The 22,591-nt window shown below is 28.6% G+C and overlaps 3 protein-coding genes across 5 annotated transcripts; 1 reads left to right on the top strand and 2 right to left on the bottom strand.

The window, feature by feature from the left end:
- Positions 1–8,715: 8,715 nt before the first annotated feature.
- On the top strand, positions 8,716–11,996 carry LOC112689982. The gene is made up of 3 exons (XM_025563871.1): positions 8,716–9,585; positions 10,220–10,347; positions 11,181–11,996. The coding sequence occupies exons 1-3, from the start codon at positions 9,423–9,425 to the stop codon at positions 11,211–11,213; spliced, it is 324 nt and encodes a 107-aa protein (XP_025419656.1). The 5' UTR covers positions 8,716–9,422; the 3' UTR covers positions 11,214–11,996.
- LOC112689980 lies at positions 9,715–20,008 on the bottom strand. Of its 3 annotated transcripts, XM_025563870.1 has the most exons (4): positions 19,788–20,008; positions 19,405–19,683; positions 19,055–19,310; positions 9,715–9,786 (listed from the first exon to the last, which is right to left on the bottom strand). In XM_025563870.1, the coding sequence occupies exons 2-4, from the start codon at positions 19,627–19,629 to the stop codon at positions 9,761–9,763; spliced, it is 507 nt and encodes a 168-aa protein (XP_025419655.1). In that variant the 5' UTR covers positions 19,630–19,683; positions 19,788–20,008; the 3' UTR covers positions 9,715–9,760. The 3 variants fall into 3 exon arrangements, with proteins under 3 accessions (XP_025419655.1, XP_025419654.1, XP_025419653.1); XM_025563869.1 differs by lacking the exon at positions 9,715–9,786 and having other exon boundaries at positions 18,967–19,310; positions 19,405–19,616; XM_025563868.1 differs by lacking the exon at positions 9,715–9,786 and having other exon boundaries at positions 18,967–19,310.
- Positions 20,009–20,025: 17 nt separating this feature from the next.
- LOC112689979 (zinc finger MYM-type protein 1-like) lies at positions 20,026–21,837 on the bottom strand (the record flags this gene model as incomplete). The annotated part of the gene is made up of 6 exons (XM_025563867.1): positions 20,026–20,051; positions 20,153–20,405; positions 20,524–20,851; positions 20,968–21,163; positions 21,247–21,352; positions 21,655–21,837. Coding segments are annotated over 4 exons (723 nt in total), but the record flags the coding sequence as incomplete, so codon positions are not given.
- Between the last annotated feature and the right edge of the window lie 754 nt (positions 21,838–22,591).

The following is a 22,591-nucleotide window of genomic DNA, read 5'->3' on the forward strand; positions in this document are numbered from 1 at the left end:
ATAATAGGTTATTTTCCCACATTTTTAGTCATTTTTACTGATTTCATTCTAGGTCAATTCTTATCGTTTCTTATCGACCATTATGCCGATAACTTAAGACTTGTCCGATTTTATCTCGCTGATTACATTCGTCGTTGTCTTGTTGTAGTAAATATTATTATACCTAAATTTTATTATTTTTTTCTAATATTCAATTAGTATCTGATTTTACCTCGTCGATTACAGTCGTCGTGTTATTATCATGTTATATTGAATAATATCTATTATATCTAAATTTTATTATTTTTTTTTCGTAATATTTTCGAAATGACGAATTAAAACGTTGGTTAGAGCTCGTCTGTGCCTCCCAATCACTTCAATGGACGTAGAGAGAAGTTTTTCCAAATATAAATATTTATAAACAGATAATCATCGTTCTTTTACTTATGATAACATCAAATACGCTCTAATTGTACAATGCAATGATTTCGATTTATGAGTAATTTGTAAACTTTGATAAATTTATAAAACAAATGTTTGTCATTTTGTTATTTCATATTTAAAGGATATTTGTTGTTATTTTTATGTCATATTTTGATTAATTTGTAAATGTTTATGAATTTATATAGAATTTAATAGTAGAATAGAGTAAAATATTAAAAAAAATTTATTTTTATTAATCTAAAATAAGTATTTATAATTTTTTTAGATATTTTTTTAAGTTTTTGTCATTTTTATGCCATATTTGCATCTTTTTTTAGGTAATTCTTTAATGTTTGTAAGGTCATCAACTTCCGAGCCCTTGTTATTGGTATACAATAATGTTAAATATCAAATAAATATATGAATGAGTACAATGATTTTTCTTTATTAAGTTATACATATTCAGATGTTTGAGGAATGTGTTGGTTTTGCTGGTGATGACTTCGATTGAGTTAGAGGAGGAAAACTAAAATTATAGAAATTTATTTATTAAAAGACATAACGTTGACTCCAAAGATATTAAATAACTATTAGAAGAAAGAAAGAAATTAGTGTTAGAGCATCAATAAAAGCATAATGTTCAGCAGAAATAGATAAAGCTGTAGAGAAAAAATTGTTTGAATAAAAAATGCTTAATTTAAGGGATGAAAAAAGAATTAGTTCCATAACAAGATTCTTTTTACAGTGCTCGAAGTGTGGGGAATACGAAGGGATAGCATCCCTCTACTTGTTTTGTCTAGAATAACGCATTCTTCCTAAGACTTGTATTTTTAAATGATATACTTATTTATATATAGTAGTATATATAAGTAATATATATATATATATTTTTATATTTATGTATAAGAAATTATTTTTTTTCGTTAAAAATAATTGTTTTTAACATTCAGGCCCGGGCGCCCGGTTTATCGTGTTGTTAAGTATAAGCCGTTTCGCAACCCGTATTATACCCGTATTTAGAGCCACGAACTAAGATTATACCTTGTGTGAACTATAAAAAAAAAATAAATATATTAAAGGTACCTAGACAAGGTGTGAAGAATGTTATGATGATATCAGGAAATTTGAATTGTAAGGCATCCCTCCACTTATCTTGAGCCATTTCGACTATTATCTTTTTACTAGGCAAGATCGTTAGCCTTGCACTTAACCTCCAATCCAGCCTGTCCACACCAACTAATTAATGTCAGTGTGGGGCTATTGCGATACTCTTTACAGTGTACCGGGCGATGGGCGTACCACTTTCTCTACGCCGAAGAGTAAATGAAAAAGAGTAACCAGCAGAAAGTGAAGAAATGTAACCATCAGTGTAGATTAAGATGTATGAAGGGAAACTATTATTAAGTTAACCAAGAAAGAGAAGTTTTAATTTTTTGGAGAAAACACCAAGGAGCTGGAGTTTCTATATACAGAGAAGAATAAAAAGTGGTTCATAAAAGAGATAGAAAAGTTGGAGTTTAGGCGAATGAGTCAAATATTGAAGGAAAGAGAATATATAATTAGAGAGAACAGGAAAGGATTTCCAAACGTTTGAACACATTACCATATCACCGGTTGAGAAATAGAGAGAAAAATTTGTCAAAGGCGATAGAGTTGGTATTAGATTAGAGTTTTAAAAATATCTTTCTTGCCTTTTAGCAAAAAATTTCCAGTGACACCTGATATTGAATAAAGAATTTATATTTTCTACTTTAATTACTGGAGAAGGGGTAAATCTTAGGTCTTCCATATAAGGTTTGCAAGTGCGAGGTATAAAAAATTAATGGCAAGATTAATAGATTTATTCAAGGAGCAAATGTCATAGGTGTTAATAAGACATATGGTTATTTACTGTTTCTCGAGCTAATGTATCAGTTTTTAAATTGTATTATGATCAGTATTCAATTTATTATTTGATATTTATTTTCTGTACATTATTATAATGTACCATTAAATCAAATCGTTCATTTTAGTTTGTGAATTAATAAAATATTAATTTTTTTTTCTTTGTTGTTTTATTTAAAATACATATTATATTTATTATTTATATAATATATATATATTCAAAAGAGGATATAAGTTTTTCGCAAAAATAATATATTTTGTAGGTATCGCAGAAAAAATAAGATTTATATCTTTCCCTTTTTCTTTTCGTCTCGAACATTTTATACTTCGAATGCGAGAATGGAAATAAAATGCAGTTCTAATGTATTTATGGTGAATATACATTTTAAACATAAAATTAAAATCTCGCATTCAAAGTATAAAATGTTAAAGACAAAAATAAATTGGGAAAGATATAAATATAATTTTTCTGCAATACCTACAAAGTGTAATTTTTTTTACGAACAACTTATATCCTCTTTTTCGAACTTAAAAACCTACATAATAAAACGCTGAAAAATTAAAACAGCGTTACCTATAATCCGAATATTTCGCTATACCCAGGGCTGGGCAGTATCTTAGATACTAGTATTTAAGATACGTATCTGATATACAATTGTATTTTGTATCTTGTATCGAGATACATTATTTTAATATATCTGGTATCGTGGATTAAATATTTTTTTAACTTGTATATAGTATCTTTTTATGATTAAAGATACAATCTATTATTATTTAATAATAATTATTAATAATTTAGATTAAAGTTTTTCACGTCGAAGGTATTCACTTGATAAATGAACAATATATACAATATTTGCTCATAATAAAGATCATATTAAATATAATCTTTATTATGAGCCAATTTTGTAATCAGTAAGTTACATAAATCCAGTTTATCGGCAGAATGTTTTGTTAATTTTATCGCGCTAAACATTTATTTTAGACTGTGTGATTGTGCGATGATCGGTTCATATTTTCTTTCTACGCGGTGTTTGTGTATTGCCGTCCGATTTTAAGTATCTATTACTAAAAATATGGATAATAATGTAATTTTTAATATTCTAAAATCCTTAGATGGAACATTCTATACAATATTAAATTTTGATGAAATAATAAATGTGAATTAAAAACTATTAATATTTATTATAAATTATATTATTTATTAATTATATATAAATATATAATTATTTATATATAATTAATTGAAATTATTCTCTTTAAAATGTAACCAAGAATTTATTTTAAAACATGGGATATAAGTTATATCATATAAAATATAAAAAACTTTTACTATAATACCTACTACATATCATTTTTTTTTAATTTAAACATTTAATAGTTATTAAATAAATATTCTAATTTATAAATATATTTATATTCCTTTTTATTGTACCTAATAAAAATGAATAAACAAATAAATAAATAAATATTAATAAATGTATAAAGTATCTTGTATCTTATATGAATACCTGTATCTTGTACCTAGTATCTTTAAAAATATCGAAGTATCTAGTATCTTGTATTTGGATCCTTTTTTTTAGTTATATTTATAATTTTCTTTCACGCCTATGCACCTCTACAACAGCAATTATGCATTGTGATATAGATCTTTTAAATTATAAGAGACTTTGTTAGAAGTTAGAAAACGATTTCATATCCATCTAACTTATTTAACCAAATAACTTATCAAACTTATCAAAGCTAACTCATTTCGAAGTACCCACGCTATAAAAAAAAAACCTTCGGTATATTTTTCAATGTTACAATGTGCGTGCAGAATTTATTGCAATCATGACAAGGATGACAATGACATTATATATACAAATATAAATACATATTATAGTGTGTAGTACTTTGTATTGTTTTTAATAGTCAGTTATCCTTCAGTCACTCGTCAATATATTCAGGTATTCGTATTCGTCGAGTTAGGTAAACCATGGTTAGTCACGTTACTGATCATTATATTTACTTCACCAAGCACTCATCTGAGCAGATCTGAGAGAACTTTGTTTCTTTTTAAAGTATTCGAAAATAATTCATGTTCTCGGCAGATATCGTACAAAAATGTTTAAAATGGCTTAGGGTACCGAAAGATTTACTGTTATTATAATATTGTTAATTTAGTTGTAAATACCCGAAATTTTTAACAGATATTTTTTCATAGATCAAAAACGAAGCGACAAAACATAAAAAAACACATTTGATTACAATTTTTTTGGATTTACGTTTAAATTATTAGGTATTAAAGTTATACATTGTCCGGACATCTATTTGAATACAAAGAAAACGTAAACTGTTTAAAAATGCAGTTGAAACCTGATTTGTCGGTAGACAATTGTGTTTTGAAAACGATGAGCAAAAAAAAGATGTTGAATATTTTTTTGATGAAGTCCTTGTAAACTTTGTCTAGAAATCAATAATTTTGTACACCTTTTATTTCGGAAAACATTTTCCCCAACAATAAATTTATCGTTCACTTAATTTAATTTTATTACAATGGTTTAACCTTGACCGTAAGTTAAATATATTTGGAAGCACGCATGTAAATATTTAATCTATTCCTCAATTATATACTTACTGTATCATTATCCTCGCGTCTATAGTTTCTTAGTTTCAATCATTATACATCAAATGTATTTTGTACAAACTTAAATAAATGATCATTGCTTGTTATATAATATTAGACAATGATTATTATGTTTAAATTAAATTAGCAATATCCATTATGTTTGGTTATTTACTTGATTTATAATGATGACAATAGTTTTTTAAATTAACATATATACTTTGTATAATTTGGTTGCCTCTAAATTCAAAGTATTTTATAGTTAAACAGATTGGATGATTTCTCGTTAAATTGTTGACTGTGTATGAAGACGAGTGAAAGTGTTTCAAATGTAATGCTGAAATAAACTATATGCGTAGTATAACCGTACTTACAATGAAGGTCAAAATAATTCATAGTCTTATGGATGTAACACAATTACTCAGTAAATTCAGTGTTTGCGATTCATAATATTTATAGAGATACCCAAGGCCGTAACTGGAAAAAAATTCGGGGGGGGGGGGGCGAAAATTATTTTTTAATAAAATTTATACTTAATAAACTATATTCACCGCTAAAATGTTTCTACTTTTGAAAATTTCGAGGGAGTCCGGATTCCTGGACCCCCCCCCCCCAGTTACGGACTTGGAGATACCTATCCATAAATTATATGTGTGTTATAGTTTACTGTTTTTAAGTGCGATTGCTGGTTCGTTAATATTTTGTAGAAAAATTTTAATTCTGGAATTCGAGCGAGTTAAATAATTGTAAAAAAAAATCGGGTTTGCACGTGTTCACCATAAACAATACGGATGAATAGTAGAACATAATTTCTGCCCCGATGTCAGAGAAACGCAATATTAATGATGATGTGCGAATAACCTTTAGGAAAATATTGTTTCCATGTTGAGAAAACGTGCATCGTTTTCAAGTTTCTCGTCGTACTATGGCGATCTGCGATTTTGCAATAAAGATGTATACAACCGGTATGTGATGTCGGTGGAACGGCGCATACTGCATAACCACCGTATTATATTTAAAAATATATTTGACCGCTAAATACTTAAGAGGACGCCACACCAAAAGTAAAACGTATACAACGACCGATAGAACGCGCTATTAGGTGTTTTCAAGAAGCACAAGCACGCTGCGCATATTTCGACACGCCCATCATTCGTAGCCGGCGACCGTGCACCGGTCTAACAAGCGCTAGTTCGGGAGCGCAAATTGTTATTTTATGAACCTTCATCAAGTACTGTGAACCATAAAATACATATACGCGCATACGTGCATAGTACATCATACTCTGCCGCAATATTTTTAATATTCGCAGCCCGTGTATATCTAACTAAAACGTATAGTAACTGCTAACCTGTCTTCAACAACATGTAGATTATAAAATCATTATTATAATATATTTTAAACCATGTTTAACACATTTTTACTTTTTGAATTATAAATAAGACATTCCGAATGAAAAAAAAATTCCTATTATCTGATGATTTAATGCTCACAGAACATAACACGTTTTTACATCAATTTATAAGAATATTTCACTTACGATATTCACAAACTCCTTATATAATTATATACTGAAGAACAAAAGAAAGACGTTACCACCGTTAGTAGTTAAAAAATTGTAAAAGTGTAAACTATACAAATTAAAAATATTTTTGCTACTGTCAAAAGTTCATTAGGAAGCGTTATCTATAATTCGACTATTTTAATTACTAATGCCCAAATAATTTAAATAATTTAACAATTTTCGGATTCTAAAAATATTTTAAATTGATTATATTACATTGATAAAAACAAGGATATACTTAAAGTATATGGTTGATGTTAAAATCATCTGAATAAACCTGATGAATAAAAATAATGTGTAAAACACTTACTTTTTGGGTTTGTTGTACCGATTTAACACAAGAGAGTGGCTTATTTTTTTACGATTCGAATATGTTATTAGACGCGTTTTATACACCATTTTTTAATAAAAAAAAAGGAACTGATATAAATACTACACATTAAAAAAAACACCGAACGAAAATGGTCTACACGATACAAGCGCGGTACACAGTCACACAAACCGAATAATAAAAACATTCAAATGATAATTTATATTTTGGTCTTCCAAGTTCCAATTCAAAATACTTCATGAAGTAAATATAAATAGATAGTAAATCATTATTTATAAATAGCTAGTGTATAGAAAATCAAAATTAATAAGCTGAAACGGGTACTTCTGCGGTTTAGCCAATCTTGTCCTTGTTATTTTATCACTACGCTGTTTCGATCGACTCAAACATAAAAGTTTTTGATTGCAAATATTTTAGTTGTATTAGATTTAGATATACCATATTATATACTATATGTGCATAATATAATCTCTAAAGATTCGGCCTCAAGCCACAGAAAATTTTTTCTATAAAAAATTTCATAATTGTTTCATAAAAATTGAATCTTCAATTTAAACTTATGTCAAAAAAATATAACAAAATCTTGAAATCATATTTTTCCATGTATACTGTATTAAACTGTTTTGAAAATAAGTTACACAGTTTTTTGTAAAAAACGAACTTTTTAAATGGAATAAAATAATTGGCTTTACGTTTTAAATAAATCTAAAATCGAGTCCTAATAAATTTCTCTATACTCATTAGTAAGTTTCAGTATATTCTGTAATTTGTATGAAAGATTTTTTTTTCGTAAACAAAAATATATTTTGTAATAAAAAAACAGTTTTTACGCACGCCAGAATCCGGACGTCCATTACCCTGCCCCCCATCCAGAAATGTATGATTTTTTTAATGCTTATATTTAGTACGTAATTTGTACGACCATTTTCAGAATTTGTACGGAGCTCATTCACCAAGAAAAATTCGTTTTTCGCGGGAGGGACTGGAATAACGTTATTCCATTAATTCTGAAAATGGTCGTACAAATTCATACAAATTATGTACTAATTATAAGCATTAAAAAAATCACACATTTCTGGATGGGGGGGGGGGGGCAGGGTAATGGACGTAGAATCCTGCAGTTTGTCGCTATTATACAAGCTGTCGCCCACCAAAAATAATAGTACAATAAAATATTATTATTATTATATTGACTGACTAACATAATATCATTTATTGTTTTTGTCTTATGAAAATATTTTATTTAGCTATAAGCTATTATTAGTTGCGGGCTTCGATTTATGGAACGCCAATAACAGACCAGTTTGGATGTTGCGAAGATGTGGTCAACCGACATGTTGGACTGCATGCAACTTTGAGCATGCAAGAACTTGTATGCGTATTATCAGCGTTCACATTTGTTCAATTTAGTTCTTGCACGAGTAAAAATAAGCATGCGGAAAAAAGCATACAAAAAATTGCATTAGTGTGAACCCGGTATTATAGTGACGGTCGGCAGAACGGAATGCAATTAGGCTACAAAATTATTTTAATCCTATTTTATGGAATTACCTAATGCGGATCTAATTAAATAAAACTATATAGTGTCGTTGTGGTCGATCTGCGTAGATTGTAGATACTCCGAATTTTATTATTTACATACCTATATATTTAACAATTTATTATTTTCCGTTAATATCATAATTTCACAACAATTATTATGATATTATATAATATATTTTATATGTCATTGCAGTTTAATATATCCAGACGTAAACTCGACATATTATATTATAAATAATTAAATAAATATAAAACTGTTTTTGAATTTTTAATAAATGTTATTATTATAGAAATATGATGGTAATAGTACTATAAGTTATAATCACGGGATTCGGGGTGCTAGCATTAAAATTCAGGGTGATAAGCACCCTAGCACCCCTGCGATTTGCGCCTATGGAGCTGTGGTTTATCAAAACTTGAGTACGCAATGATCACAACATGTTCTAACAGGAATGTTAGTCCAAGCTGAATTGTACTCGATAATATCCGCAGTCGTGAAATTCTGGAAACATGGTGCCTATAAAAGAAAAAAAACCGAATATTCTTCCGCGCCATATATATATATGTATCAGGTATGTAGATCACAGTATGCGCACACACATACACGCAAAAAAAAAAAATAAAAAATAATATTCTAAAACGAACATACTCGAGTGGTAGAGGCAATCGATTGTTCTTCCGACTTCGACGGACGAGCGGAAACGTTCCTGCGCCGCGCGTTCAGATTGACGCGTGCCTGGCTACGAACGGGCCCGGTAGCCGTAGGGCGTGAATCGACGGTCGGTTGACGGTTAACGGTGGCCGCAGAATCAGTGCTCGCCTGTCCACGGTCGGATCCGATGGTCACGGGGCGCAGATCGACAGGCGGCGGAGGGGGCTCTGCAGCCAGCGCAGCAATCACGGAGGCATACGTGTCCCTCCACCCTTGCTCGTACATGGCCCACATAACTTCATCAGCCCTAAGACGTTCGATGTCCATACTGGCGACATCGGACACGGTCAACGATGGCGGCGGTGTCGAACCCGAAGGTCCGTCGCTCGCGATCGCTCTTCTTTCCTCGGTCATCTTGAATTCTGGTGCAATTTGATCGATGAAGTACAATGTTCGTGACGGTGTCAGAAACGGTTGTGAGCTAATTCGAAAGCTTTTCCAAATACTCGGATTCCCGTTGTCAATTGGCAACCAGATAAATTTACATTCCGTTAGAGTAATGATGGCCAGCATCGAGAACGACAACAAAACCAGTACCGTTTGTAATTACAATTTCGATATTAAGTATTATTAAGCTATTTCACTGATTTCTCCATCTACTCTATTTATTGTTTAGCGTGGCTATAATGCATCGGTTCCGTAGCATAGAAGTTATTATTTGTACTAGGTGCCAGTCATTTGTATACTTATACATCTCTTTTAGTATTAGATTGTGATTCACCGTAAGTCTACAAGAACCACCCCTGTAATTAAATTATTTATTTAAAAATGATTAACTAATACAGGAACAGGAAGAACTGATAAATAAAATAACTTGTAATAAATATTTTTTAATTTTTTATTACATATTATGTATTGAATCTTTGCTCTACTTGTTAAATATAATTATTTTTATTTTTATTTTTTAAGAATGAAAATATTTAAATAATAATTACCTATAATATTTTGTATTTATACATTTTTTTTAATTAAAATATGTTTTAGGATTGGATCAACTTTACTTAACAAAGTAATGAGATTTCAAAAAATTAACTTTATGACTTAAATAACTGTTCTTACAATCTAGTTTTCTAAAATCCAGATTTACAAATGGGTGTTTTGAATTTTTCAAAAACAAAAATTAAATCAGATTTAAAATTTTTATTTTCAGTATTAAAAAATTATTTATGATTTCAGATGAGAAAAATTTAACAGTATGTGAAGATATTCATGTAGATGATATAGGCAATGAAGATAAAGCATTAGATATTATTATTCCAGATTTAAATACTTCAATGTTAATGGTGATCATGATAATATATCTGGTAAATTATATTATTTATATTTTAAAATTAATTAACTAATTTAGTATATGAACATAGTCATGTGTAGACATTCTTGGGAGGAGGGGCAGACCTATTATAGTTAAATCATTTTTTTTAAATTAATATTTGTTATTCTGTATAATATGATGATTTTATTAAGGAAAAAACTTGATTCGCAGGAAGGTTAGCTGCCACTCAGCCTTTTCCATATGCAAATCTATGTGTATAAATTATAGAATAATTTGTTTTTGTTGTATTTACTATTGATTAAGGGCTGTTCTTCCAATTCCAGTTAAATGTGATAGCGCTAACTAGCAGAATTTCTTTTGTGTTTACCGATAGAATTCTCTCATAAATGACACTAATCTAACCGGAAATGTATGAACGGCCCTAAGTCCCTTAAGGTGACTCATAAGTATTTTAAATTATACTATTAGGATAGTTATATTTTTATATTCTAATAAACAGTGAAATAGTAAAATATGAAAATATTAATTTATTATAACTTAAATTCGCTTAAATATGATTTTACAAAATAGAAACAATTAATTAGTTATGATTTAGTGTAAAAATTTAAAAGCAAGATAATTTTTGTAATCATTATCCTACTATTTTAAAATAAATAATTTATTGTTATTAAAATAACAATTTAAATAAAGTAAACTTTAATGTTTTAAATATGTAAATAAAAAAAAACTTAAATAGAAGTATTAAATTATATTTAATACTTTATAAAAATTAATATTAATTAATAATATAATGTATATATTTTAGTATAGTTTGGAATTAATGGGTGTACGTATCTAATTTGTATTGTTTAATTTTATGTTTAGCGTGCAATGGTTGCTTTGAAGATAAAACACTGACCCTAGTAGAAGATTTAGATAAAATGTCAAACCAATATGAAAGATTTCCTCATGATCCAGCTTTACTTTTATGTTCAAATATTTCAATTGAACGTTTTTCACAAATTGTACTTCAAGAACCATGTCAACCACAACCAACCTAGTTAAAAAACGGTATATTTCCTTTAAGAAAACAAGGAAAACATTCAAGGTTGTTCCATGAGCAACATTATTTTAAAAAGATTGCAACTGGAAAGTTTGTTAGACGTAAATGGTTATCTTATTCTCCAACTGAGGATAAAGTTTATGGTATAGTGTACAAATAATTTGGCACAACAGATAGCAAATCTAACCAACTTGCTAGAAATGGTTCAAACGACTGGAGACATATTTTTTATAAACTTGATAATCATGAAGCATCACCAAACCATTTGCAGTCAAAGGTTAGAAAAGTAATGTATTTGAATAATCAAAGAGTAAATATAAAATCTTTATAAAACTCTATTACCAAAGTTACTGAAAATAGAGAGATTGTAAAAATAATATTAGAAGTGTTACTATATCTCACTCGTCAAAATTCATCTTTTAGAGGTCATGATGAATCATGGCTATCTAAAAATCAGGGAAATTTCTCTTGAATTTATTAAGCTTTTAAACAATTCGCTATAAGCAAAGGCCTTACTGAAATAGATCTTCCTCAAGAACGAGTTTGACGCAAAAAAAGGATGCCAGGTGAAAATACATCCGATCATTATGTTACAAAACAAGATGATAATGATTTAGATCTATACAATTGGTAGGTATACGTAAAACATATTATTTTAAATTTTCTTGTACTTTATTTAAAGCATTTAAAGTCAAACAATATTTTAATTACATTAAAATTTACATCCACTGTAGTTTTCTTGTTTTGGTCACTAATTTATTTAGGACATCATCAGGGTTAATCATTATATCACTATGTGTATTCATCATTGCCAAACCATTATTTTCTAACCAACATTTTCACATGTGATGTTTGGTAAATACGTTTTCAAACCTTTTTTTTTTTTTGTTTTGGTTGTCATATTATGCAAGAGTGGGCTATGTTCGTGGATTCACTGACCTGCCTCCATCCGATTAAGATTCCGCGGCATTTTAACACGCGGTCCAGTGGCTGTTGTTTATTATTGGGATTTTGTGATGCATCACAGCGCGTATATACCACTGTTATCTACCTCCGCGACAGTGGCGGATCGTGTGTATAAGCACAAGTGCACGTGCACAACCTACCTAAACCCAAGAAAATTGAAAACATACATCATAATAACACAACTAAGTACCTGTGATGTAATAAGGATTATTTTCAAAATGTAAAAATATAAACTCAGAATATTATGAAAATAATGATATTATAATATTATATTTAATAGTTGGATTGGGCTATTTCGACTGCTAAACGGCCGTCCGGCTGTCTGCGACGGAACGGTATCGGCGTGTACTATTATAGTAGTGCAGTTGTGCACATTTGTACCGTGTAAAAATTAAAGCAAGTCGATACACGCAGCCCACGTTGTAATGGAATTGGTGTGCACATTTGTTTGTGTGCACGTAACCAATAAAATTGTTTTCAGCGAATTATTTTCGACGTCGCCGCGTCGTTGCGCGTCGGCATCGGCATTATTATGTTATTATAGTTTATTTTTACTCTCATTCATTAGTTATACTCCGATTATCAGCTGATCATATTAGCTAGTCGATCATTATCGGAAATTCAAAACATTAATCGTGACAATTAATCATCAATCTCGTTGGAGAAAAAGATGGAGATAAAAAATACAGGTAGGCCTACTCCAGATTTAAATATTAAACAAATAACTAAATGTAAAATGAGAGATTATGTAAGACAATTTAAAAATGATATATATAAAACCCATGACTGGATTTGTGGTTGTTGTATTGTTTTCCCTGTCTACTTTTTGGTCAAAAATCTAATGATGCCGCTTGGGTAAAGAATGGAATAAACGATTTAATTCATTTAAATTCTAAAATCAAAACACACGAAAAATCAATGACACACATAAATTCTCAATTAAATTTAAAACTATTAGGAAAACAAGACATAAGACAACAACTTTCTAGTGCGTATCGGTTGAATATCAAACAATACAATGAAAAAATAAGTCATAATCGTTATATTTTTTTTTTTTTTTAATTAGCTTCTAGTAAAAAACTATGACAGCTCGACACAGTTAGACATAAGACATAAGAAAAACAATAAAAGGTGACAATTGACAAAAATTATAAGTATATATAAAAAAAAAAATTACATTGTATCAATATGGGTGCTTGGATAATAGTGTGAGAAAAAAGTATAAATAACTTAAATTGCAAAGCCAGCTTCCAATAAGAAAGTAATTATTTGCTTAGTGACCATTTCAGATTGGGTGTTAAGTATTGAAGGAAGATGAGGTGAGACATTAGAAGATTTTATGTAATTGAACAGTGATAAACGTTTAGTATAAAGTGAAGGACAGTCAAATAATAAATGAGAAATGTCACAGACGCTTTCGGTTAAGTGTAGTGTACAAAGGGGAGAATTATTTAACCCAAGTTTATATGCATGATCAGGGAGGAGCGAATGGCCCACACGAAGGTGGTTAAAACGGACTATGGTAAACCTCGGTAGGTCTAAATTAAAAAACCAAGTTTTTTTATTAGAGATGGGGGGGGGGGCAATAGATTTATATTTGGAAGCAAAGTGAGCCGGCAAATTATTCCAGTAGTTGGACCAAAGACAGGTAATGTGACAATGTAGTAAAGGGGTAAAATCGGTCCAAGGTAATTTAGCAAGAGGAGGAAGAATAGAAGTAGATTTGGCGAGTCCATCGGTCATTTCATTACCATGTATACCGACGTGTCCGGGGATCCATATAAGTTGAATTAGGCGATTGGACTGATTTAGAGAATATAAATATGATTTAATTTGAAAAACTAGAGGTGAAAGTTTAGAATTAAAGGAATTGGATATAAGAGATTGTAAACAGGACATAGAGTCGGTGGGGATTAGATAATTATTAGGAACTAAGTTTGAGATAAAACGAAGACCTTCGAGTATAGCGTAACACTCAGCAGTAAAGGAAGAGGAACAACTTTCTAATGCGTATCGGTTGAATATCAAACAATACAATGAAAAAAATAAGTCATAATCGTTATATATTGAATAAAGTCATAAATTGTATTAAATTTTGTGGAGCATTTGAGCTTGCACTCCGAGGTCACGTTGAAAAATCAAATTCAGAAATTCCCGGCATATTTTGAGGTCTTATAAACTTTAGTTCAGAGTTAGATTCGGTACTAAAATGTCATATTGAGAACTCTTCGGTATTTAAAGGTTTATCCAAATTAATCCAAAATGATTTACTAGAATGTTGTTTAGCTGTATGTCAACAAAGAATTAAAAATGAAATAAAACAAGCAGATTATATTTCTGTAATGGCTGACGAAACAACTGACGTATCTGTTCACTTTCAATTGTCAATAATATTTAGATATTTACTATCGGATGGATCATCAGTAGAAAAGTTTTGTTAATTTTTCAATCCTACTGGACACGATGCGAAATCGTTGTCTGAATACATAATATTCAATTTGGAAAAAGTGTTAGAGTCACCAGATATGTTGATTTGTCAGAGGTACGACGGCGCAAACGTGATGAGTGGATGTCTCAATGGTGTACAAAAAATAATAAACAATAGCTATAAAAATGCACATTCCATACATTGCAATGCTCATCAGCTTAATTTAATTTTAATTCAAGCAACTTTACAAAATCGTGAGATAAGATTTTTTTTTCAAACTTAACTGATACAACCAATTTTTTTTCCAACAGCCCACAGCGGGTTACGGTTTTAGATAAAATTGTTGAACACAGAGTTCCTCGATCACTTAATACTAGATGGAATTTTAAAAATGGAATAGTAAATACTGTGTTTGAGAATCTAGAGTCGTTAATTGAATGTATGAAAGAAATTGAATCAACATTTAATCAAACCATAGCAATAAATTAAGCTGGAGCTTTGCATCGGATATTAATTGATGATAGATTTATATTTTGGTTAAGAGTGTTTCATTCTTTAATGCCCCATGTTGATATTCTATATAATCAACTACAAAAACAAACTATGGATCCAGTAGAACTCTCAAAAGCAATTTTTCGGTTCGAAGAAAATATTTTAAAAGAAAGACAGAATATTGATAACATCTTTGAAATCTCTCAAAATCATCTAACGAAAAAACGAAGACATGATGATACTATTGAAACAAGAAAAATCACCGCAAAAGAAGTATGTGACATTTTTATTGTCAACGTTAAAGAACGGTTTGATTATAAAAATCACTTAAATGCTTCGCACCTATTTTTATCTACCAAATTTCCTATGTACGAAAATAACTTTCCAAGTGATCATTTTAATAAAACTATTGAAGCATATCCTTTTTTTGGATGTTACTAAACTTAAAACTGAATTACAACTGTTCTACAAAAGAACCGATTTCCGTGATATTAATTCATTAGTTTATTTATTGAAATTTATAATTGAAAATAATTTAACACTAATATTTTCTGAAAGCTACAAACTCTTAAAAATAATTTCAACTATTCCAATGACTACAGCTGAAGCCGAAAGATCGTTTTCTACATTAATACGTATTAAAACATTTTTGAGAAATTCATTGACAGAAGATCGACTTACAGCACTAGCAATGTTATCGATCGAAAAACGGATGATCAATAACATTCCAAACTTCAACGAAGAAATAATCAACAGATTTGCAGAAAAAAAAAGAGAGGAGAATCGATTTAACATATAAACATGTACCTGAAATATAATAATTTGTATATACTTTATCATAGTATTTTTACTTGAAAATTTATTATTATTATTATATATTTATTATTATTATACTTGTAAAAATAGGTATAAGCAAAAGAAAAAGTAATTGGTAAATAACTAAAATTTGAAAACAATTATTTAATACAATTTATAATATATATATATATATATTATATTGGTTATTTTTTTTTTTGATGTGCACTATAATTTACCTACAGGTCTTCATAAATGTTTCAATTGTAATACACTAGTTCATTTATTTGGATGTTCAATTTCAATCCCAAATAGGTACTGAAGAAGGCTGTGGAGAAAAAAAGATTGTGTCTTACCTGTGATAAACAAAGTTCAATTCAAGCAGAATCCAGTGCAACTGAAAATTGGAACAGAAAAAGAAGATCACAAGAAAACAAATTAAAATCTACGAAATCGCGTTCTTACCTTGTTAATCAACCAGGTTTTGAATTGATCGATTTCAATTTTAAAAGTTCAATAACCCCAATAATGTTACTGAAAAAATGGAAACACTTTAATGCATATACTTGTTTCAATACCTAATGTTGGGAAAATAGTATTAAATAATACATGTTCTGTAGATTCTATATTATCAGTTTTAGCTACATCTGTTGATGATAGTTGTATTTTCCGAGATTACGTTAAGAGCATTTCAAATTCAAACATAACTGCTAAAATAATACTGAAATTAATCTCAGAAAAGCAAGAAGTTAAAATATATCGCAGTCGAGTAAAGTTGATGCTGAAGAATTTTGAAAACAAAGTAAAATTATTAGTTGGTAGTTTAAAATCCATAGATGCTATTGAGACAGTAGCATCAATGGCAAAAAAGCTTTTGAAAAATATGCAATCCTTCATAAGAACTAGTTATTGCCAGAACAATTATTGTTCCAATAAAGTTTTAGAAACAACATCTACATATTTATGTAGATATACATATCTATTAATGTACGAGACGGAAACATTTCAATAGAGAACGAAATATAAAATTATCTACAAAATGTAACAGAAATTTGTATTTATTGTGGACACCAAAAGGATGTGATAATAAAACCAACAACTCATATTTTAATTGAACTAAATTTAGTTCCAATTGGTAAATTATTTAAACGTATAATGTTTGTTATGTGTGTTATCAAGTATCACTAATTCATATACATATTTACACCATACATGAACTTTTAATTTTTTAGATTTAGAAGCTTCAAAAAGTTATGAAAATATACAAGGAACTCAATCACAAATGATATTACAGAATTATGTGAAACCCAATTATTGTAAATTAAAAGATATTATAAAAACGTTTACAGTTGACGAAAAAATAAACAAGTTGAGAGGAGTAATTGTTTTTTCATAGTGGACAAAAGGGTGGACTTCGTACAGCTAATGGACATTATACAGCCTGCACGCTTAGATCTAATGACAAATGGGAACATTACGACGATACTAGAGATAAAGTACAACATATTAGTGAATCATATAAAAATGATATTGAATTTTTAATTTTCACAATGTGAACTAAACAAAATTGTGAGTATGAGAAAGAATAGTAGGTATACAACATTTGTAAAAATATTAAAAACGTAAAATTCTAAATGTTACAGATTTATCTGCGTATTATATAGTACCTATAAAAAAGTCAAACAATTAGTTAATTTTTAGATTGAGGTTTTTATTATTATTATCACCAAGGTACACGGTGTTGTACATTTTTTTTATACCACCTATTTTTATTAGTATTTTATTTAACTATTGAGAATTTTTATTTGTAATTTTGTTATTGTTATTATCAATAAAGTAGAAGGTGAACCTTTATTATATTAAATTTTAAGTCAAATAAACATTAAATGTGTTATCCTTTGTTGAACTAAGGGAAGAACTTATTATCATCTATTGCCCTCACAAAACTGGGAACACGTAATTGAAAATTATTTATCCGATTTCCTCTAAAACTATGTAGGGGGCTATTATATCAGTATAATAAAACAATTAACAATGACCAGTTTTTGATGGTAATAAAATTTTTAAATATTCATTAACCGATTTAATCAGGTTAGGTTAGGTAAGGTTGAATATATCTATTTATGCCACATATTTTGATATCAATTATTAATCATTGATAATGTATTAGAGCGTAAACAGATATTATTAAGTTAGTTATAATATCTACTATCTAATAAGTTCATCCTTCAAACTTTTAATTTAATTTGCTTCTCACAACTCCTTGCAACTCATAGTGGTAGCCCTTAAGTATAAACTGAAAAAAGAATCCAACATTTTTAACATTTTCAGATATACCTGGCACTTATCAAATCATAGCCAACGTTCCCTCCTTTTATTTTTTTCGTGTTTTTATTCTGTTCCAGTATTTTATTTTTAAGAATTTAGAAATGTAGCTTATGAGTTATGGAATAACAATATTATGCAATATATTGGGTACAAATTCTGGAATGAGTGGTACAAATTGGTACAATTAATGGCGCAAAAATAATGTTGAATAGTTCGTTAGGTGTGATTTCAGATGCCAGGGAAACGTTTCCCTGGCACCCATCATTGGCGCAACTATACATTTAAACTAGGGGGTGCTTAAGCTCCAGATTTTTTTGTGACTTGATGGGAGATAACACCACTATTTGCCTATATGTACCACTAAAAAAAAAACAAAAACCATAATTCTGGATCTACAGTACAAATTGTTTTTAAAAACAGAAATAAAAAAAAGTCATACTTGGTGTGGATTCAGCATGAAAAGTCACTTAAAAGTAATTATTTTGATTTCATTTTTTATTAATAATAATATATTATATCAATTTATAAATTATTATATTTTCTACATGATACATAATATATTTTATTCATATTTTTATTATAATATTAAATCTATACGACGGTCTTTCTAAGAGTATTCGTCTAGTATAATATCGAGGTCAAGATTGTTAACAATATCTCTCTCGATGTGCAATATAGAAAGATTACCGAAACGATCTTGTGTCATAGATGTTTTAGTCCAGTTTTTGATATGACGCATGGCTGAGAAAGATCGTTCACACGATGCAGAACTAATAGGTAGTATCAAGGCTACTTTAAGTAAAGAATGAATATTAGGATAGACTTCTTTTGAAAAATTTTTTTTTAATTCTTCTAAACCAAAATTTGGTTTTAACTGTATGGCACAGTTGCGTGCTACAGTCATTTCACAACGTAATGCTTCTTTATCAATAGAAAATAATGCCTAATAAAATAAATTAATAATTACTTACAATTATAGGTGTATTGTATTTAACAATTATTACATTCCATTTATATGTATTTATTAACTGACTTACTTGGTAATGATCAATGAACATCATGCTTTTATTCATATTTAATTTAATGAAATTGTCAATTGAATTTGCAATCTCTAAACTCTCTTTTGAAAACCTTAACTCAAAGTGGCCTATAATTGTATCCAATACAGCATAATATGCATGAGAACACCAATAATGTTTATTGTTTTCTGTTTTATTCATGTTAACACCTTGAGTACATATGTCATTTCCTAACAGAAACATGAAAACATTTAAGTTTAATACATTCTTTTCGTTTTCTTTTAGATGTAATTACACCTAAACAGTTTCAAAATAATAATTCAATAAATACCAAGTATATTCTAAAGTATAATTATGTTTAAAACAATATTATATTATATTTGATAACTTTTTTTACTAACCAGATGGTTCAGGTGTATTTTGTGAAACATCAATATTATGTTTTAATAAAAACTGTTTCACATTACTCCATAAGACTTCAAATGATTTTTCATTTCTCACATTTTTAATTGTTTTTATCACAGCACTAATTTCAATAACAGCATTTCCTATTGTACCTTCTTCTTTTTGCAATTTTTTACTCAATATATTTATTATTCCTAAGATTTCTTCAAAAATGAACAAATATAAAACGAATGACATTTTTTTTAATATGTGCAGAAGACCTTTGAACAAAATGTATTACAGTTATACTATACTTCTGTATTAAAGTATACATAGTACACATATATTAATATAAAACACTTGTAATATATTAAATTATTACCAATTGCTTGAGCCACTTCTTTGTTCTTATCTTCATTTATTTCATTTTGTAAAATATTTACTATTACACTAAAATTATTATGTACTGCTTTACAATTTTTAAGACGACACGACCACTGCGTTTCACATAATCTAGAAATCGATAACGATTTTATTTGCATGGATTTCTGTAAATCTTGTAATAGCTTATCTTTGTTGGGCTGTGAAAAATGCACATAAACTGCTTCTAGAGTATTAAAAAAGGTATTAGATTCCTGTAAAAGTAAATGATTAAATTCATTATAAAAAAGAATGGGTACATAATATTATAAATTGTAACGTACATAAATGTATTTAATATTATTAAAGTATTTATTATTATTTGTTATGCACCTTAATAGTTCTACAAGTATTTGTTACAACCAAATTCAATTTATGGGCCATACAATGAATGAAAATTGCTTCAGGGTAAGAGTCTCTTATTCAAGTTTGAACACCAGATGTGGATTCTGACATAACGTTTGCACCATCGTATGTTTGTGCCACAAGAGGAATATCAGAAATGCCAAATTTTTTTAAAACCGAGAAAATTTCAATAGAAATATGTTCGGCTCCTCTCCCATTTGATACATCAAAAAATCCAATAAATTGTTCACATACACTATAGCTGTTAGGAATAATGTATCTAATGCATATTGATAATTGTTCTTTTTTATAAAATCTAATAGAAAAAAATTCATGAAAATAAAATTATATTAAAATATATTACCTAATATCCATTTCTAAGTAATAGCACAAAATATATTAATATAACACAGATTGTAATAAGAGTATTACCTTGCTTCATCACACATAATAAAGTACATTCCACAGTCTTTTATTTCGCTAATTATAGTATTTAATGTCATATTTGAACAAACTTCAAGTATACTATTTTGAATAATCCAACTTGTATAGTTAATTTTTCTGTTAAAAAAATCTGAAAACTCTTTATCGTTCAACGCAAATAATGTACAAAGCTCTTTAAAATTTCCTGTAGATAAATAATTTATGATTAACAAACTATTATACTATAAGTAGTAGTAGTGGTACTAAAATAAAAAAATATCTTCCCACCAGTATTAGAAACTGTTGATGACTTTTCATCATGACCTCTTAGAGCAAGTCCCTGTTTAGCACAAAAGAGGGTTATATTTATAAGAACTTTCATATACTGTCTATTCTTTAAAATTTCATTTTTTTTTTAGCAGTTGTTAATTGAGTAACTATAGTACCAGTCAATTTTGAACTTTTATAGTTATTATACTGAACAGTTGATGTTAAATGTTGAACAGTTTTTGAATGTTTTAACAATTTTTCATTCAACTAAAATAATGAAATAAAATTAAAAAAATACATGTACATAGTAATTATTAATCAACTTAGGTATTTTACTTTTGATGAACATGTTATCTTTATGCCTATGATTTCTAAACAATAATTATTTTTAATTTATATAAACAAATATCCAAACAAAAAACATACTTTTCTCCAATTGTTGTATCCAGTTGTAATTAAAATGTCACTTTTTAAATTCTTTGCAAAATGAATGCAATTAAAACAAAAAATAGCATCACGAGATATACTATATTCTAACCATTCAAATTCACTATAGTGTTTAGCATTAAAACTTCTATTTTGAGGTCCAAATTGTGTTAGTGGAAATATCTAGAATAAATAAGTTAATAAAATAAAATAAGACTGGGTACGTCAAAACAATTTAATAAGTCATTATGTATTAATCAAGAATCGCGTTATTTCTTGTTTTATTTTTATTACACTTAACTATTATTTAATTTTTACTTACTTGAAGTTTAGGTTGCTTTGGGCCCGAATCAATATCACCCAAATCAACAGACGGTATATTCAAATTTAAAACATTATTTTTTAGTTGAATGTTTTCATCATCATCATTATGTCCATCGTTCAGTTCATGGTTACATATTTTCTTTGCTTTTGATTCATCACTATGAGTTTCGGCAGTCTCGTCCAAATTATTTTTTCGTGTTGATGTATTTTGTTTTATTTTGTTTTTAAAATTAAAGATTGAATACATGATTAAAATAGATTAATTAACACTCGTAAGTAGTAATAAATATACAATTGACGATGTAATATCGATCGATATATTATTATTAGCAATTATAAATAATAATATAAGAAACTTAGAAACGTCTCTAACACAACATACGTAATACGTAAATGTAGTGTTTTGAGTTACCTACACACACTGTAACCTAAGACGATTTATTATAAATCTTAGTATCCTAGTAGACTGTGCTTTGTTTGTTGTGGTGTATCGGCGTATCACCCGTATGCCAGACGTCATAATGACGAGACTATTTCCGTCCCTCGGGAATACCAGATTATATTAGTATGTTAGGCACTAATATACCATATAGATATATTTAGCACAGACTAT

Source organism: Sipha flava, unplaced genomic scaffold (genome assembly GCF_003268045.1).
Source record: "Sipha flava isolate LNK unplaced genomic scaffold, YSA_version1 48910_pilon_pilon, whole genome shotgun sequence".
NCBI lineage: Eukaryota > Metazoa > Arthropoda > Insecta > Hemiptera > Aphididae > Sipha > Sipha flava.

Bases quoted from the DNA above. Each gene is read 5' to 3' on its own strand.
- LOC112689980 (XM_025563868.1), bottom strand. From the start codon at position 19,629: ATGTTTCTGTTAGGAAATGACATATGTACTCAAGGTGTTAACATGAAT. The intron at 19,311-19,404 runs GTAAGTCAGTTA...TTATTTTATTAG, and splicing joins TGTTCATTGATCATTACCAA to GCATTATTTTCTATTGATAA.
- LOC112689982 (XM_025563871.1), top strand. From the start codon at position 9,423: ATGAAGTACAATGTTCGTGACGGTGTCAGAAACGGTTGTGAGCTAATT. The intron at 9,586-10,219 runs GTAATTACAATT...TTATGATTTCAG, and splicing joins CAACAAAACCAGTACCGTTT to ATGAGAAAAATTTAACAGTA. The intron at 10,348-11,180 runs GTAAATTATATT...TTTTATGTTTAG, and splicing joins TGATCATGATAATATATCTG to CGTGCAATGGTTGCTTTGAA.